Source organism: Sinocyclocheilus grahami, unplaced genomic scaffold, assembly GCF_001515645.1.
Source record: "Sinocyclocheilus grahami isolate Dianchi unplaced genomic scaffold, SAMN03320097.WGS_v1.1 scaffold442.1, whole genome shotgun sequence".
In the NCBI taxonomy this organism is placed as follows: Eukaryota; Metazoa; Chordata; class Actinopteri; order Cypriniformes; family Cyprinidae; genus Sinocyclocheilus; species Sinocyclocheilus grahami.
The window spans coordinates 2,000,839-2,020,532 of record NW_015505621.1 but is presented as its reverse complement, the minus strand read 5'-3'; the positions used below and the strand labels follow the sequence as shown (position 1 = coordinate 2,020,532).

Here is a 19,694-nt window from a genome sequence, read left to right as displayed (position 1 = left end):
ACTGTATGTCAGTTAAGTATGACAACAACTAATTATACAAATTAGGAGTCATTATATAAAATTATTTAATGTCAGAATAGCATTGACCAATCAGAATAAAGCATTCCAGAGAGAAGCGTGTATCATAGTACTAAAATCCACGTACCATGGTATTTATACCATTAGAAGAAAGTACAGTTGTGGCACCATGGTACAGTGATGGTATCAGAAGGTAAAAATATAGAACTTTGAAATACACTATGGAACTGAAATAACTAACTTGAACTTAAATAACTATTTAAACATGTATGAATAAATGAAACTTGAAATAACTATTTAACCATGTATGAGAGCATGTGTGATAGCAATACCATGATTTTTGATACGTATCATGGTGTTGCCATAGTATTAGTTGAAATACCACAGAGTACCAAATATATACTATGGTACCACACATGAATATGTCATATACGGTACATCAAATATTCTATGCGTCATATAGATGATCTTATAGATCAGTACCATGATATTACCATCTGGTGCGTAATTTTAAAAAAAATGTTTGATGATTCGTGATTTGACCACAATGGTAATAAATCTACATTTACCATGGTAAAATGTTGCAAGGGCTGTTTCACACTAGATGCTTGGCTGTTAAATGTCTCTTTTGCTTACCAAGGCTGCATTTATTTGATCAAACATACAGTAAAAATAGTAATATTGGGAAATATTATTACAATTTAAAATAGATGTTTTCCATTTGAATATATTTGAAATTGAAATTTATTCCTATGATGCAAAGCTGAATTTTCAGCATCATTACTCCAGTCTTCAGTGTCACATGATCCTTCAAGAAACATTTCTGTTTATTATCAGTGTTGAAAACAATTGTGCTACTTAATATTTTTGTGGAATCTGTGATACTTTTTTCAGGGTTCTTTAAATACATTTACCATGGTATAATGTTGCAAAGGCTGTTTCACGCTGGATGCTCGGCTGCCAAATGAAGAGAAACGGGGCACGTGAGAGGAAGACAGACAGGGAGGAGGAAGTGTTTGTGCGTGAGGCACGTGGGGGCTGAGAGAGTAGTGAGGGGTTTGGCTCTGTTTGTGTTTAATATTTGTGTCTATATTAGCTTGCCGGTAGAAAGATTCTCTCGGGCACAGAGTGCAGGACTGTATGTGTGTGTGTGTGAACGAACATGATTAATAGGCCAGAGCAGGAAAGAAGAGCACATGTGAACAGCGAGAAGCTGAAGAAGTGAGGGAGGAGGAGTGGCAGAAAGGAGGGTGGAGAGGAGAGAAGGAGCGAGTGTGTGTTCTGTCCGGGTCTGATCTCTGTGAAGCACTGGAGCGTTCAAATACATTCCCATACTGCAGCACTGTCGTCTCTGGATAAACTACCATCTGCTTCGGCTCACGCTGCAAACCCAGAACTGAATCTGTGCGAGCGGATCACATGTGTTTTACAGATGACTGACTGGAGACTAGTTGCATGTGCGGAGGAGACCACGTTATGCTGTTTGGAAAGAGCAAACTGGAGTGACACTGGAATGTCTCAGGAATAATCCAGTTGCAGCTATGCAACACTTTTTCAGTCGCTCAGTCATGCATTACACTCTTACAGTCGCTCACGTGGACCTGCAGTAGAGATATATTTAATCTGCACATGTTTATGGAAGAGCTGGAATTCTGTATGATTTGCCTGTATGGATTGAACATCATCTGTGCAACAGGATCAGCTATAGATAAAACTGTGAGGTCGCTGAATGGATTCATCTAGTCTGCTTTTCTTCTTCAGGACCATCATTTCATTGCTTTTCTCAAAGGAATCCTAACTGAAGTTGCATATGTAATGTGGCTTAATTGGTTGGATAGGTTAAGATGGTAATTTTCAGGTGTGCGCTTTAACAAACAGTTTGGTCAATTTAGTTAGATCCTAAAATGTTGTGTGGAATCGTGATATTCCCATGATGCTGTGTGGTTTGAGGAGAGAGGGTCGCAACAACAGCGGTGAGTCACGTTGATCATTTTTCCACATTCGGTGCATTCTTTTTCACTTCTTCTGTCATACACATTGGGGTTGGTAAGATTTTTTAAATGTTTTTGCTCACCAAGGCTGCATTTATTTGATCAAAAATACAGTAAAAACAGTAATATTATTACAATTTTAAATAATTGTTTTAAAATGTAATTTATTCCTTTGATGTCAAAGCTGAATTTTCAGCATCATTATTTTAGTCTTCATGATCCTTCAGAAATCATTCTAATATGCTGATTTGCTGCTCAAGAAAAGTTCTTATTATTATCAATGTTGAAAATGTTGTGCTGCTTCATATTTTTGTGGAAACTGATACACTTTTTCTTTTTAGGATCCTTTGATTATTATGAAGTTCAAAATCTTAGCATTTATTTGAAATAGAAACCATTTGTAACATCTTTACTGTCATCTTTACACGTCAATATAATGCATCCTTGGTGAATTAAAGTATATATCTGTAGAATTCATTTTTTCATATCTCTAGCTTGCCCGTGTTTTCTAGGTATCAAAATTACCCTTTCAAAAACTACTGCTGGTATTATGGTGCAATATGGTATCAGTTGGTATTTTGATGGTATTTTGATATTTTACCATGGATCCGAATGATTATCATATGCATATGCAATGGTATTTAAATGATATTCTAACATATATATACAGTGGTGTGAAAAAGTGTTGGCCCCCTTCCTGATTTCTTATTTTTTGCATGTTTGTCACACTTTAATGTTTTAGATCATCAAACTAATTTAAATATTAGTAAAAGGGTAAAATCAGGGTAGTAAAATCACATGGCCCGGGACGACAACCTGTTCAACAGCACATTCTCCGTTTTAAAGAAAATGACAAATATAATAAATTTTTTGCTGTATATAAAACAGAGCCCTAACCATAAGGATTTGATTAACTTGAACTGTACAAGACAAAACATTTTGAACCTAAAAGTATGCAAATATAAATGTACCAAACATAATATTGTTTTGGAAGAATATATATATGCAGTTGTGTGAAAAAGCATCTTTGACTAATATTTAAATTAGTTTGATGATCTGAAACATTAAAGTGTGACAAACATGTAAAAAAATAAGAAATCAGGAAGGGGGCCAACACTTTTTCACACCACTGCATATATATATTCTTCCAAAACAATATTATGTTTGGTACATTTATATTTGCATACTTTTAGGTTCAAAATGTTTTGTCTTGTACAGTTCAAGTTAATCAAATCCTTACGGTTAGGGCTCTGTTTTATATACAGCAAAAAATTAATTATATTTGTCATTTTCTTTAAAACGGAGAATGTGCTGTTGAACAGGTTGTCGTCCCGGGCCATGTGACAAATAGGGTCCACTGTGTTCCTCTTTGAAACTGTCTACCTATTTGGACAGGGTAAAGAAGGCCCACCCGTAACATTTGTCCTGGGCTGTGTGGTTTTTAGCTCTAGCCCTGCTGGTAAATGGAAAAGCCTGTTGAGAGCTGAGCGAAGGGTGACAACTGGGGCCACTGTGGCCTCTATAAATAAAAGCCCAGCTCTGAAAATAGGCCCTGAGCTTCCAGTTGCATTGTTAGAACATCATCCGTTTAACCTACATCAGGATTGGTGTCAACATAACCAGGGCTGTCGGTGTGCTTTGCTCCAAATTGGTTTCAGAGTTTTAATAGACTTGGAAAATGAGTTATCATGACCCATAATGACAGTTTTACTCTGCTGTGATGACTTTCAGAGACGCTGCTGTGTGTGAGTGTGTTATATAACACTTGCTCACTACTCATAGATGTGCGGTTTGTTGACTGTTAAAGCACTGGTGTGATGTTTTGAGCCTTTGACCTCTTAAACAAACAGTCTGAGTGATGTTGGTTTGTTTAGCCTGTTGGCCTAAAGGGCAGCTGAACCATCTTTACTGACCAAAAGGAGATTTTGGACAAAAATATAAAGAAGCACATCATCTGTTTTCAACACTGGTGCAACTCAAATGATGCCTGAGCAGCAAATCAGCATATCAGAAGTATTTCTGAAGATCATGTGACACTGAAGACTGGAGTAATGATGCTGAAAATTCAGCTTTTCATTACAGGAATAAATTACATTCTAATATGTGACCCTGGACCACAAAACCAGTCATATATGTTGTATGGTTTGTTAGGATAGGACAATATTTGGCCGAGATACAACTGTTTGAAAATCTGGAATCTGAGGGTGCAAAAAATCAAAATCAAAATATTGAGAAAATCGCCTTTAAAGTTGTCCAAATGAAGTTCTTAGCAATACATATTACTAATCAAAAATTAAGTTTTAATATATTTACTGTAGGAAGTTTACAAAATATCTTCATGGAACATGATCTTTACTTAATATCCTAATGATTTTTGGCATTAAAAAAATCTATAATTTTTTTTATTGTGTTTTTAATCAATGCAGACTTATTTCAAAATATTAAGTAAGGGATAATGTACATCCAGCCGGTTGTTATCGCAGAATAACCCCCGACAGGGTGATCAGGAACCCGGCTTACATGGCAAGTAGCCGTGTAAGCCGCTTATTACACAGATACTTGCCACATAAGTAAATAATTAAACACGAAATATTGATTTGAGTTGAAATATTTGAACGCAAAGCTTCCGTGAAGAAAACAGTTGCGAGCAAGCGGCAAGTTCAAACTAGACGGACATTTAAGGGATACAACATTTCACCACATAAATAATTATGGCGATAAAAGATTTAAGACGAAAAGTCTTAAAGTTAAGTTAGTTATCTTATAATCCATTACAGCGTACAAAACAATCGTAGCAAAATGGCAGCAGCTGCATTTGCATGAAACGAGAGAGCGAGTACAAATAATTGTACACAAATTTTGAGTTTTAATATTTTATTAGCTAAACAAACGCAAAGCATCCACCAAGAAAAAACAGTTCCTAGCAAGAGTACAGCGCTATTTCAAAATATTAAGTAAGGGATAATGTACATCCAGCCGGTTGTTATCGCAGAATAACCCCCGACAGGGTGATCAGGAACCCGGCTTACATGGCAAGTAGCCGTGTAAGCCGCTTATTACACAGATACTTGCCACATAAGTAAATAATTAAACACGAAATATTGATTTGAGTTGAAATATTTGAACGCAAAGCTTCCGTGAAGAAAACAGTTGCGAGCAAGCGGCAAGTTCAAACTAGACGGACATTTAAGGGATACAACATTTCACCACATAAATAATTATGGCGATAAAAGATTTAAGACGAAAAGTCTTAAAGTTAAGTTAGTTATCTTATAATCCATTACAGCGTACAAAACAATCGTAGCAAAATGGCAGCAGCTGCATTTGCATGAAACGAGAGAGCGAGTCCGCGATGACATAATTAAATAATTGTACACAAATTTTGAGTTTTAATATTTTATTAGCTAAACAAACGCAAAGCATCCACCAAGAAAAAACAGTTCCTAGCAAGAGTACAGCGCCGACTTCAGTTACCCGGATAAGCCTGTGTTATTAGTTTTTCCCGGTTGTTATCGAGGGATAACTTACCTCGGAATGTCGCGACTGACCAATCAGAATCAAGTATTCCACAGAGCTGTGTAATAAAAAGTCTTACCAACCCCAAACTTTTGAACGGAATGAATAGTTCAAATTTTTAAGGTTAACAAACAATGAAGAGAACAACTGAGGCATATATTATTAGATATGCAGGTTGTGTACCTTCCTGGTTAAAGATCTGGATGGGAAACTGAAAGGATGTGAAGTTCAGAACCACCAAGTGACGAGCCTTGAGCTTTCAACATCATTCTTAAGTTGCTCCATTGGGACTGTTGTAGTATCAGAAAGTTGCTTAAAGTGAAAATGTATTTGTAACCTATACTTCCGTAAAGTGTCTTTCCAAATTAAACTGGATATTCAATAATAACATAGGAGAGGACTTAAATTTAGTTTTAAATTTTTGAGTGAATAAATGAATAAATTCCTGTTGTGTAAAATTCAGATTTATATATTTAAATTGCATATAACATTTTCATCCATTAGGCCTACACAGTTTTAACATAAACTAATAAACTTAATGTAATGCATATTTGTCAGTCATACATAAACAAAATGGGTATGATTATGCAATCAAAAAATCATTATTACCTATTTGCATTTTTTTACTTGATTTAAATAATCATATTTTCAGAATGCATTTATTCAAATTCCTTAGAATCAGCATAAATCTGTTCATTTGAATTAACATTAAATGTATTTATTTAAAATATATGAACCTGGTAAAAATATGGCTATGTGTGGTTGTTCCTATATAAAAATCAGTTAAAATATATGAGATTGAAGCCTACTGGATTTATTGATGATAAATATATTAATCTGGTTATTGTCTATTTAAAAATTTTTTTAATAGTACCATTACAGAAGTCTTACCTGTTTCCTAACTGTTTAATTTATGTATGACTGATAGATCAAATTAAATGTATTAACTTGTTTCTGTTAATGTTTAATTGTTGTATCATAAAAATGTGTTGCATGCCAGAATTCCATATGTTTACATATAATTTTTTCTTGTTGAATACCCTGGTTCACTCAAAAATAAGTCATTATGAAAGTAAAGAGCTTGCGAACGCTGTTTCTTGTTGACTTGAGCTTGAATTCAATTCTAAATGTTATCAAAAGCAATCAGTCCAAGCCTGTAAAACTGCCTTTGTAACGTATTATCATAATTTATTTGATAATTTCATGTTTCAGAAGATGCCCCATACACGAAGGGAAGCAAAGATGTTGCAAGTGACAGCAGCAGCCTCAACAAGAGGAGCAGCATAGCTGGTAAGTGGGCATGTAATCCAACAGAACTGAAACCTGCAGATAACTGCTGTCCAAGGAATAGTTCACCCACAAATGAACATTTGCTGAACATTTACTCACCCTCAGGCCATCCAAGATGTAGATGAGTTTGCTTCTTACTAGAAACAGATTTGGGAAAATGTTGCATTACTTGCTCACCAATGGATCCTCTGCAGAGTGGTGTGGATTATTGTGATGTTTTTATCAGCTGTTTGGACTCTCATTCTGACGGCACCCATTCACAGCAGAGGATTGCAAATGGTGTCATGCAAAAATTCTCCAAATCTGTTCTAATGAAGAAACAAACTCGGCTACATCCTGAATGGCCTGAGAAATTTGTAACAAGTTTTGGTTTTTGTGTGAACGATTCCTTTAATGCTCCACATGACACAGCTATACTGCATCAGAGGTGTTTTGCTCTATACTGAGTCTCTTTATAAGGAGTTCTGCCAGTCTCAGCACTCATACAGTGTCTTGTATCTTAAGGTAAAGAGACTGTTCATCTGTGATGAGGCTGATATTTGATTTCTTCGTACCGCTGCTAGAAACCCTCAGTCGCTCTCTCTGTTCTTTTCTTTTTATCCGTTGGGCTTGTGAAGAATCATGTCAGCTCTAGTGATTTACCACACTGACACTCACCATCAGATGCTGTCGAGATTTAACAGCAGTAATGAGCACATCTTTTAGATTGCAACTGCTGCATCATAAAAGCTTATCACATAAATTGTCTTCAACATTTGATCATACTGAAAAGAATATTCTCCTTAATGGTGTCCTCATAACCATTATGAGTGGAAAATAGAAATAAATCTAAATAAAATAGTGCATTTTATTTTATAATAAAAAGTTAACAAATAATACATATCAAAGAGAGCAATTAGATTCTACATCCAAAATATCTTCTCGTTAATGGTGTAAGAAAAAGTGAAGACGTCGAAGATCTTGATGAAGAATAACTTTTATTACAGAATAGTAGTGACAAAGTACATGTAGTACCTTGGGTTCAACGGAGTCAGACTGAACCCCGAACATCCTAAGCTCAAACATTTTATACACTTAGAGTTTACCCTCAATGTAAAGGAAGTTGTTCTTGTTGTTACAGCTGTGGTCTGTATGCTAATTAAGTTCTGACACCCCTTTTGTCTGAGGTGGTTCTCAGTGTCCCACACCTGCTCCCATTCTACAATTGGTCACCATTTGCTCAGGATGTGATCATCCCAAGTGATAAGTGACAGCAGCAGCCTCAACAAGAGGAGCAGCATAGCTGGTAAGTGGGCATGTAATCCAACAGAACTGAAACCTGCAGATAACTGCTGTCCAAGGAATAGTTCACCCACAAATGAACATTTGCTGAACATTTACTCACCCTCAGGCCATCCAAGATGTAGATGAGTTTGCTTCTTACTAGAAACAGATTTGGGAAAATGTTGCATTACTTGCTCACCAATGGATCCTCTGCAGAGTGGTGTGGATTATTGTGATGTTTTTATCAGCTGTTTGGACTCTCATTCTGACGGCACCCATTCACAGCAGAGGATTGCAAATGGTGTCATGCAAAAATTCTCCAAATCTGTTCTAATGAAGAAACAAACTCGGCTACATCCTGAATGGCCTGAGAAATTTGTAACAAGTTTTGGTTTTTGTGTGAACGATTCCTTTAATGCTCCACATGACACAGCTATACTGCATCAGAGGTGTTTTGCTCTATACTGAGTCTCTTTATAAGGAGTTCTGCCAGTCTCAGCACTCATACAGTGTCTTGTACCTTAAGGTAAAGAGACTGTTCATCTGTGATGAGGCTGATATTTGATTTCTTCGTACCGCTGCTAGAAACCCTCAGTCGCTCTCTCTGTTCTTTTCTTTTTATCCGTTGGGCTTGTGAAGAATCATGTCAGCTCTAGTGATTTACCACACTGACACTCACCATCAGATGCTGTCGAGATTTAACAGCAGTAATGAGCACATCTTTTAGATTGCAACTGCTGCATCATAAAAGCTTATCACATAAATTGTCTTCAACATTTGATCATACTGAAAAGAATATTCTCCTTAATGGTGTCCTCATAACCATTATGAGTGGAAAATAGAAATAAATCTAAATAAAATAGTGCATTTTATTTTATAATAAAAAGTTAACAAATAATACATATCAAAGAGAGCAATTAGATTCTACATCCAAAATATCTTCTCGTTAATGGTGTAAGAAAAAGTGAAGACGTCGAAGATCTTGATGAAGAATAACTTTTATTACAGAATAGTAGTGACAAAGTACATGTAGTACCTTGGGTTCAACGGAGTCAGACTGAACCCCGAACATCCTAAGCTCAAACATTTTATACACTTAGAGTTTACCCTCAATGTAAAGGAAGTTGTTCTTGTTGTTACAGCTGTGGTCTGTATGCTAATTAAGTTCTGACACCCCTTTTGTCTGAGGTGGTTCTCAGTGTCCCACACCTGCTCCCATTCTACAATTGGTCACCATTTGCTCAGGATGTGATCATCCCAAGTGATCTACAAACAACATAACTGTTGACTTTCTTCTTCTCTATAATAATTAAGCCATTTTGGGAAATGAGCATGATCAAACATATCGTGGAGTGGAAACTGGGTCAGGGCAGACTATAGATTCTTACAATGGTGTCCTCATAAACGTCATGAGTGGATTTTTTTTTGCCTTTATTTGGATAGGACAATATGGAGGGGGGGGGGGGGGGGATCAGGAAAGGTCTGCAAGCCAGGATTTGAACTTGGGACGCCCGAAGTGCAACGACGCTGTATGACATGAGTGGAAATTTATGGAATACAAAATATTTTTATTTTTATTATATTATATACAGTATTTGTGGTCATTTAAAAAAAGTGTGTATGATATATTGTGTTGTTTGTGACAAATAAATAAATGTCAACCATTTATGTTTATGAAATAATCATTTTTATCAATAAAGCAACACACTGTCATTCAAAATTATGGGGACAATAAGTATGCTTTAAAAAAATAAATAAATACAGATTGTATTCAGCAAGGATGTTAAATTGATCAAAAGTGACAGTAGAACTTTGAAAAATCACAGAAAAAAAACTTTCACAGTTTCCACAAAAATATTAAGCAGCACAACTGTTTTCAACATTGATGGTAATAAGAAATGTTTTTTGAGCAACAAATCAGCATATTAGAATGATTTCTAAAGGATCATGTGATGAGTAATGAGGATGAAACATATATAATAATATTCCACAATATTTTTGATCAATAAATGCAGCCTTGGTAAACAGAAGAGATTACTTAAAAAACAAATATATATATATAAAAAAATGTTTTTTTTACATTACTTGGACATGACCTGTGAAAATCAGGTTTGTTTCCATAATGTATAAATATGTTTATTACACACAGTCTGCCATATTACCAGACTGCAGTACTACTTCATGAAATGGTTAAATGAATCTGACTTCCATGTCACAATGCATGGCTACACAAGCTCCCTGGGGACCGACGGGTGAGTTACCTGCTGTGAAGGTCCGTGTGCTGGTGCTTGTGTGGTTATTGTGTGTGTTTGTTTACGCACAGATGAGCAGAGAGGTGTGACCACGGTGGAACTGATTAAAAAAGAGGGCACCAGTCTCGGCCTCACGATCTCCGGAGGTTGTGACAAGGACGGCAAGCCAAGAGTGTCAAACCTGAGACCAGGAGGTCTCGCGATCCGGTGAGAAACAGACGAGAGAGACACACACGCATGCTGATCAGTATCCACTTTGTGGAATTCTCAGCTTTGTCTTGGTTCTCCTAAAAATCAAATAGCTTATCATTTATCTATTATGGTAATATTAGATGTTATGTTTTGTTTGTTTGTGTTACAGTATGTGTGGGTTTTATGTATTATCTTGTTTCGTAGTGTACAACACTTTGGTCAGTTTTTGCTGTTTTAATTGGTGCTTTATAAATAAACTAAAAACTACAACTAGTATAGAGCAGATTTTGGTAAATCTGAGCACAGTTTGAGACATTGTTGAGAGAGATCTCTGAGAGATTATTAGGTTGTTTTTCCCTGGAGGAAAGTCTTGAGAAGCAGAAAATATAAGGTAAACATGTTTCTCTTTGTACTTTCTATTAAAATATTTCTGGTCACAACTTCTGGTCGTGAAAATAACCTCTGGTCTTTTCTTTTCCTCTGATATCATGAAAACCTCTTATTTTTGAACCCTTCTCCGCATTGACATTTATCACCATTCAATTAACTTCCACTGGATTACTGTATATCAAATCCAGCCCATTGTTTTCCACTGAAATATCCCATTTCACCCAGAAAGGAAAGTGGGTTGCAAACACAGTGTATTTTGTGTGTGGGGTTGTTGTAGTTAATGATAACCATAAAAAAATAAAAAATGTATTAAAAATGGTAACTTAACTTAAAACTTCATATGTTAAAATACATTTATTTTAAAATAAAATACAAAAAAGCACACATTTGTTTTTGTGCCACATGCTAATGGTTTCACTTTAAATAAATTTGTGTATGAGTGCCATTTATGATGAGTGTTATATTTCTAATGAATACCAATATAATTTGTCTGTTTTATGCTAATATTTTTTATACCTGTTTACCGGTAAATTTAAAGGATTTGTTATGGAATGAGAGGAACTAAAATACATGTTTTATAGTAACGTATATAATGTATAGCTGTTCCTTTTACTATATTTTACATTATTTCTGAATATAATAATCTATTGTCATCATACACCGAAGTGTTTCTCTCAACAATGCAATTCTTATCTGGTGGGGGCTTTCAGACAATAAGATAATAAAAATGACAAAATGAAATTGATGGACTGAAAAACTTCAAATGAAAATGAAAAATATAAAAAAACTAAAAACATTTAAAATATTCATAAAAACTCCAATAGTATTTCATCAGTACTAAAATAACACTAGTGTAGTGTGTGCAACTTATTTTTAAGGAAAATATGTAATAAAATGACAAATGTCCTAAAATTTTTATGAAAATGGAGAAATAAAAACTCATTCAAAATATTAATAAAATCTATTATAGTATGTCAGTAATACTAAAATAACACTTGTGTGCGACTTATTTTCCAGAAAATATGGTAATAAAAACGATAACAAAATTACAAAAACTTAAACTAAAATGAAAAACTATAATAGTATTTCAGTGATGCTAAAATAGCACTGGTGTAGTGTGTGCGGTGCACCATGTTTACTCTCACAGCTCTTTAACCTCAGGATCTGGGCTGCTCCTGTGTGTGTGTGTGTGTGTGTGTGTGTGTGACCTCAGGATGTGGGCTGCTCCATCACATCAGCCTCTAGTGTGACAGACTGACGCAGGCCTAACGTGACCGCTCTCTCTCTGTCACACACACACACAGGAGGAAGATTTTAGTTGAATAGTTGTGCTGACCTGTAGGCAACGCAGGATTGATGTGCATGTTACTGAAGGCAGAGCTGCAAACGTTTGTTTTGCAGCCAGGTGCTTTAAACTTATGACCTTGCATTTAAGTTCACAGCTAATGTTTTTTTTTTTTTCAGCTTCCGAAGCTCTAGTGCAGACGTGCTAGTTTGTAATTATTATGTGTGTTAATGCTGTTTAACTCCACTGCATAATTATGCAGAATCACAAAATGATGTGTTTGGGTGTTTCGTTTTGCCTTTGGTTGTGTGATCATTTGTAAATGAACTACTTTTGTGTGTCGTCATTGTGTCGGTTCCGAGCGTGTGCCGCTGTCTAAGTTAATGCGATGCTTACAGGCAAAATCCTAGCGCTGGGTGACAGCAGCGGCTTAAATTAGCTTCTACAACAGTACATGAGGAGTCAGCTCTGCTAACGTCACACATATATACACTCACACACCGCATGTACCTGCTGCACAACACAAACATGCACCTTTCTGCAGCAGATGCAGTATGTTGATGATTGTGGAGTCTTCATATCAGTGCAGCCATTATATTTGGAAGTAATCTTGTTCTTAGGATTTAGGTCATTACCAATAATAGATTTTCATACATTACAGTTCAGTTTTGTGGTTGGTAAGATTTTTAAAAAAGTTTTTGAATGATTTATTCATTTATTTGTTCAAAAATACAGTAAAAACAGTAATATTGTGAAATATTATTACAATTTTAAATAACTGTTTTCTATTTGAATAGATTTTAAAATGTCATTTATTACTGTGGCGCAAAGCTGAATTTTCAGCATCATTACTCCAGTCTTCAGTGTCACATGATCCTTCAGAAATCATTCTAATATGCTGATTTGCTGCTCAGAAAACATTTCTTATTATTATCAATGTCGAAAACAGTTGTGGTGCTTAATATTTATGTGGAAACCATGATACATTTTTATTAGATTCTTCAATGAATAGAAAGTTCAAAAGAACAGCATTGATTTGAAATAGAATTAAAGGGAATAAATGTAGGTTGCATGCTGTAAATGTGGCCTGTTTAATGTACTTGTAAAAGGTAAATATGGACATGTATGAATGTATTTAAGGTATGATTTTTTGCATTCCCTGGGAATTGAACACATGACCTTAGCATTTCTAGTGCCATGCTTTACTGTTACTAAACATTTCATGTTATAAAAAGGAAAAATATGGTTTAGGAAACAAACACACATTCATAAATCACATCTTTCTGTACACTTGTTGTCCAAACATATTAATCAGAAACTTAAGAATCTACTATGCATGCTACCAAAATGTATCACTGCATTGTTTAATTTTCCATATACGTCTGTGTGGTGCCGCTGTCTAAGTTAATGCGATGCTTACAGGCAAAATCCTAGCGCTGGGTGACAGCAGCGGCTTAAATTAGCTTCTACAACAGTACATGAGGAGTCAGCTCTGCTAACGTCACACATATATACACTCACACACCGCATGTACCTGCTGCACAACACAAACATGCACCTTTCTGCAGCAGATGCAGTATGTTGATGATTGTGGAGTCTTCATATCAGTGCAGCCATTATATTTGGAAGTAATCTTGTTCTTAGGATTTAGGTCATTACCAATAATAGATTTTCATACATTACAGTTCAGTTTTGTGGTTGGTAAGATTTTTAAAAAAGTTTTTGAATGATTTATTCATTTATTTGTTCAAAAATACAGTAAAAACAGTAATATTGTGAAATATTATTACAATTTTAAATAACTGTTTTCTATTTGAATAGATTTTAAAATGTCATTTATTACTGTGGCGCAAAGCTGAATTTTCAGCATCATTACTCCAGTCTTCAGTGTCACATGATCCTTCAGAAATCATTCTAATATGCTGATTTGCTGCTCAGAAAACATTTCTTATTATTATCAATGTCGAAAACAGTTGTGGTGCTTAATATTTATGTGGAAACCATGATACATTTTTATTAGATTCTTCAATGAATAGAAAGTTCAAAAGAACAGCATTGATTTGAAATAGAATTAAAGGGAATAAATGTAGGTTGCATGCTGTAAATGTGGCCTGTTTAATGTACTTGTAAAAGGTAAATATGGACATGTATGAATGTATTTAAGGTATGATTTTTTGCATTCCCTGGGAATTGAACACATGACCTTAGCATTTCTAGTGCCATGCTTTACTGTTACTAAACATTTCATGTTATAAAAAGGAAAAATATGGTTTAGGAAACAAACACACATTCATAAATCACATCTTTCTGTACACTTGTTGTCCAAACATATCAGAAACTTAAGAATCTACTATGCATGCTACCAAAATGTATCACTACATTGTTTAATTTTCCATATACGTCTGTGTGGCAGGAGTGACCAGCTCAATGTCGGGGACTATATAAAATCAGTGAACGGGATAAACCTGTCCAAACTCAGACATGATGAGATCATCAGCATGCTGAAGAACATCGGTGAGCGTGTGGTGCTGGAGGTGGAGTACGAGCTGCCGCCTTTCGGTACGGACACAAATACATTCACATTTACATTCCCTCCAGTCTCCTGTGGAATAAACGTTTGGCCTGGGAAGATTTTTAAGTGTTTTTGAAAGAAGTCTCTTATTCTCACCGAAGATGCATTTATTTGATCAAAAATGCAGTAAAACAGTAATAATGCAAAATGTTATTACAGTTTTAAATAACTTTTCTATTTGAATATATGTTAAAATGTCATTTATTCTTGTGATCAAAGCTGAATTTTCAGCATCATTACTCCAGTGTCACATGATCCTTCGGAAATCATTCTAATATGCTGACTTTCTGATCAAAAATAATTTATAATTATTAGTGCTAGGGCTGTGCAAAAAATCAAATGCAATTTTCATGCGCATCTCGTCAGTAAAGCCGCTTCTGTGATTAGTAGTAAATCTCCAGCACATGCTTTCAGATGGAGCAGCATTTACTACACAGAGCCGTAGTTCACTGACAAGCTACACAAAATTTACATACATGGCATTAGTGTTTTTGGTCTTGTTAAAGTCTGTAGCTCTGTATCTCATCCTCCTGTGACATTAACACAAACTGTTCTCTGTGTGTTTAGCTCCCAGCAATCACTGCAGCGTCATCTCTAAAACTATCGAAGTGTGCTTGGAGAAAGAAGGGAACAGCTTTGGCTTCGTTCTGAGAGGTGCAGAACCACCATCAGACACTTTAAAATGTCTTTACATGAATATCGCATGTGTTTTAACTTGAAATGAGGTTATGACCCTAAAACTGAGGGAAAATACATCAATAATGGTTTGAAATCAAACTAGCTGTTTTTTTTTTAATTATATCACAAAGAATATTCTAGGTTCATTACAACCGTGTTTCCCAAACCAGGCTTGTGAGGGAACTGCATGGGGGTTATGCTAATAATTAATTTAATCATAAAAATGTCAAATTAAAATAAATAATTTTCACATAAAAACATGAAATATTTTATTTATTTACCTGCATGTCATTACCTGTGAACATGTAAATGTGTTGTAAAATTATTGAAAAATTAACTTAAAATCTCGGGATATTTAAAGAAAATATTTTAGATTTAAAATGGTCCAGTTTGGGAATCCTTTCAATACAACTTCAGCACTGTGCATATTTTACAAACTGAGGGAAAAGAAAAAAAATATTTTAAAGCATTTGTGTGATGGTACTCTCAAGGTCAGCGGGTGTGTGTGTGTTCAGCTGCATTTTATGACTAAAGGCAATCGAGTTGGCATGTCAGGTGTGCATTTCACATGCTTTCAGGGGGCTTTCATGAGGACTGGCATAAGGCTCGACCTCTAGTAGTGACCTACGTCAGGCCCGGCGGACCCGCAGACAGGTGAGACAACAGCATCTCAAATCATTGGTGTGTGTGTGTGTGTGTGTGTGAGAGAGACACGAGGCCCTTTAGAACATCTCTGTTTATTAATTAGCAGAATGTCTGACTCATTGTGAAGCTCTCTGCCTTAGTGTGTTTGTGTGTGTGTGTGTCACATCAGTGCCATCTGCATGCATTCGGTAGGTTATTTATTGCCGTAATAGTTTTTTCTGTGTATGAGATGTTATGTATCTGGTGTAGATTATGAGAGCATTCTGTATGTTGTGTGTGTGATCGTTGAACCCTGTAAGCTTGTTCTGGAGGCGCACACATGTTAACTGAAGCATAGGCTGATGACATTAGAATGAGTGAGAACAGGGTAGAACACAGCCTGAAGCACACACACACACAAGAGCAGGCGAAACACATGCATATGAACGCTTTCTGTTTCAACTTCTTGCTTTAATGTGAATTAGATTAGCATAGTAACTACACTTCCACAATGTGTATTGTTCTTGCAAAACAACACTTATATCAGTACCTCCAGTCTTTGACGATTCAGCAAAATGTTGCATTTTTGTGTTACTGCGTAATTCACTATTTAACATAATTGTGTGGTTCTAAAAGTTATTGACACATTAGTCTGATAAAGAAACATCCATGAATGAGAAAATGAAGCTTGTGACATTCTTGATGTTAAAGAGAGTTACTTAAAGGTGACATATCATGAAAATCTGACTTTTCCAGGTTTTAAGTGCTATAATCAGGTCCCCGGTGCATCTTACAACCAAGGAAACGTGAAAAAGATTAACCCAGTAATTTTGTTTTGGGAAGCCTTTTTCTGCAAGCGTCTGAGAAAACGAGCGCTCTGATTTCGCTCCCTTGGTGACGTGGCAATGGATCTCATTATAATATTACCGCCCTTTAATCTGTAAGTTTACACCCACGGCGCCGTTATTGTGTTTTCGCAAGCGACAACGGTGTACCAGCTCTAATGCCATGGCGAAAGTTTGAGCAAAACATGCTAACTGTTCTGTCTTTGGCTGCACAGACGAGCACAGAACACTGTTTAGAGTACCAGCCTCAGAGGAGATGAGAGAGCAGTGGATTTATTGATTTATTTACTGTATATTGCTGCTGCCACACAGATCTGAAATAAACATGCAATTTATTTCCCAGCAGTTTACCTTCACAGACATAACCAACTGTTTTTTGTAACTCATGTATGTTTTTAACGTAAACTTGTGTGTGAATGAGAACTTAGTTTAGTACTCGCATGCTGTGACAGCCGCCTTCTGTCCGTGTGCTTTGGGTGTGTGCACTCAGAAAACCGTATATCAGAAGTTTAGACTCATATGGTTTAAAACCCATGATTTTAGCGCGATAAACATGATAATCAGAACCAAAACAGATGTTTTTAGCAGGTACGAGCTGTAATTGCGCAGCTCTATTCTGGAAAAGGGGGCGGGGAGCAGCAGCTCATTTGCATTTAAAGAGACAAGCCTGAAAAACAGCGTGTTTCTGCTCAAAATAGGCATTTTCAAAATGATATAATAAATGATCTGTGGAGTATTTAGAGCTGAAACTTCACAGACACATTCTGGAGACGCCAGAGACTTATATTGCATATTGTAAAAAGGGGCATAATATGTCTCCTGTAAGGAATAGTTCATCCAAAAATGAAAATGAGCTCATTACCTTCCTCAGGCCTTCCAAGATGTAGATTTCTTTTTTTTTTCTTTTTTTTATCAGAAATCTATGATTACATCACTTGCTCACCAGTGGATCCTCTGCAGTGAATGGGTGCCGTCAGAATGAGAGTCCAAACAGCTGATAAAAACATGACAATAATCCACAAGTAATCCACACCACTCCAGTCCATCAATTAATCTCTTGTGAAGTGAAAAAAACATGGGTCTGTAATAATCAAATCAATGATTAAGACATTTTAACTTCAAACCACTGCTCTCAAATAAAATAGTCTTCTATCCATAATATTGCTTTCTCCAGTGAAAGGTCATCTTGTCTGAATCAAGCACAGATCAAGCACTATTTACAATCCAAAGCAGCTCTAAACAAATATGTTGTTTGAATTTGATGTGAGACACAGGAGATGAACTTGGAGGAAGAATTATTATGTATTATGGACTGTTAGCCTTTGTGCAGGAAATAGTGTGCAAGATGGATAATGATGGATTTGTTGGTTATGATTTGTTTGTTGTATGTAATGATGATGTATTTGTTACAAATCCACAGCCTTTCACTTCACAAGATGTTAACTGATGGACTGTGGAGTACTTGTGGATTATTGTGATGTTTTTATCAGCTGTTTGGACTCTCATTCTGACGGCACCCATTCACTGCAAAGGATCCATTGCTGAGCAAATGATGTAATGCTAAATTTCTCCAAATCTGTTCCCATGAAGAAACAAACAACATATTCATCTTGGATGGCCTGAGGGTGAGTGTTCTGTACCAGAATATTAAACCTACACAGAAAATGTAAATTTAAAAACATTCATCTTTGTTCTGTTGTTTGTAATTTGCTTATTTTTTCTTATTTTTAATGACAAAAAATATCTGGTTTAATTTGATAAGTTTTTTAGTGTCATACACATGGTAAATGTGGTATTCTAATTATAAAAATAAATCAATTTCCAAGAAATGCTGGAAATTACCTCCAGAAAGTCAGTCATTTTGATCAGAAAAAAGCATGAAATCCTGGTAGGGCTGTTTTATTTCAGCGTTCACCTCTCATCTCAACTGCTGTCTTTTTATGTTTCCGTACGTCTCTCCGTGTTTCTCTGTCTGTCAGAGAGGGAACCCTGCGAGCGGGCGACCGTGTGTTGAGCGTGAACGGTGTTGCTGTGAACAGACAGAAACATGCTGACGCTCTGACCCTGATCATGCAGAGCAGCCAGGAGGCGTTCTTCCTCATCGAGTACGACATCATGGTCATGGGTGAGCAGGCACACAGATGTGCACGTGCGCGCAGACACACACGCTTGAGTTTGCTTGTATGCACAGATACTCTCATGTGGCCTTAATTAGAGTAGAAACAGATTCCACTTCCCTCTAGATTCCCATAGGAAAGACATAACACCAATGAGATCCTGCACAGCAATGAGATTAAAGCTTCCTGCTTCTCAAAAAGACCTAATGTGTCTCCTGTAGATGTTTTTTAGAAGCAGTCTCAACAGATGTCCCAAACCTGGCTGGATCTCAATATGAACTAGATCTTTTTTTCAAAGAGCAAATGATTGAAGCTGCTGTGCACATTACATTTAAAGCTCTGATTATAGGAAACCCTATCAAATGTTTTTCTGTTCTACTGTTCATAAGTGTTTTGTTTTTGTTTTTTTTGAAAGAAAGAAATTAATACTTTTATTCAAAAAGGATGCATTAAATTGTATGGATGCATCTAAAATTTATCACGGTTTACACAAAAATATTAAGCAGCACAACTGTTTTCAACACTGATAATAAGATAAGAAATGTTTCATGAGCAGCAAATTAGCATATTTGAAAGATTTCTAAAGGGTCATGTGACACTGAAGACTGGAGTAATGATGCTGAAAATGTAGCTTCACAGGAATAGATAACATTTTAAAATA

At 35.9% G+C, this 19,694-nt stretch overlaps 1 protein-coding gene across 1 annotated transcript in view; it reads left to right on the top strand.

Annotated features, from left to right (window-relative positions):
* Positions 1–19,694, top strand: part of LOC107552207 (glutamate receptor-interacting protein 2-like) — a 35,466-nt gene that overhangs the window by 1,435 nt on the left and 14,337 nt on the right. Inside the window, exons 2-7 of the mRNA XM_016234055.1 lie at positions 6,738–6,815; positions 10,402–10,537; positions 14,611–14,756; positions 15,337–15,423; positions 16,026–16,101; positions 18,896–19,041. Coding sequence (XP_016089541.1) covers positions 6,738–6,815; positions 10,402–10,537; positions 14,611–14,756; positions 15,337–15,423; positions 16,026–16,101; positions 18,896–19,041 — 669 coding nt within the window. The remainder of the gene's footprint in view (positions 1–6,737; positions 6,816–10,401; positions 10,538–14,610; positions 14,757–15,336; positions 15,424–16,025; positions 16,102–18,895; positions 19,042–19,694) is intronic.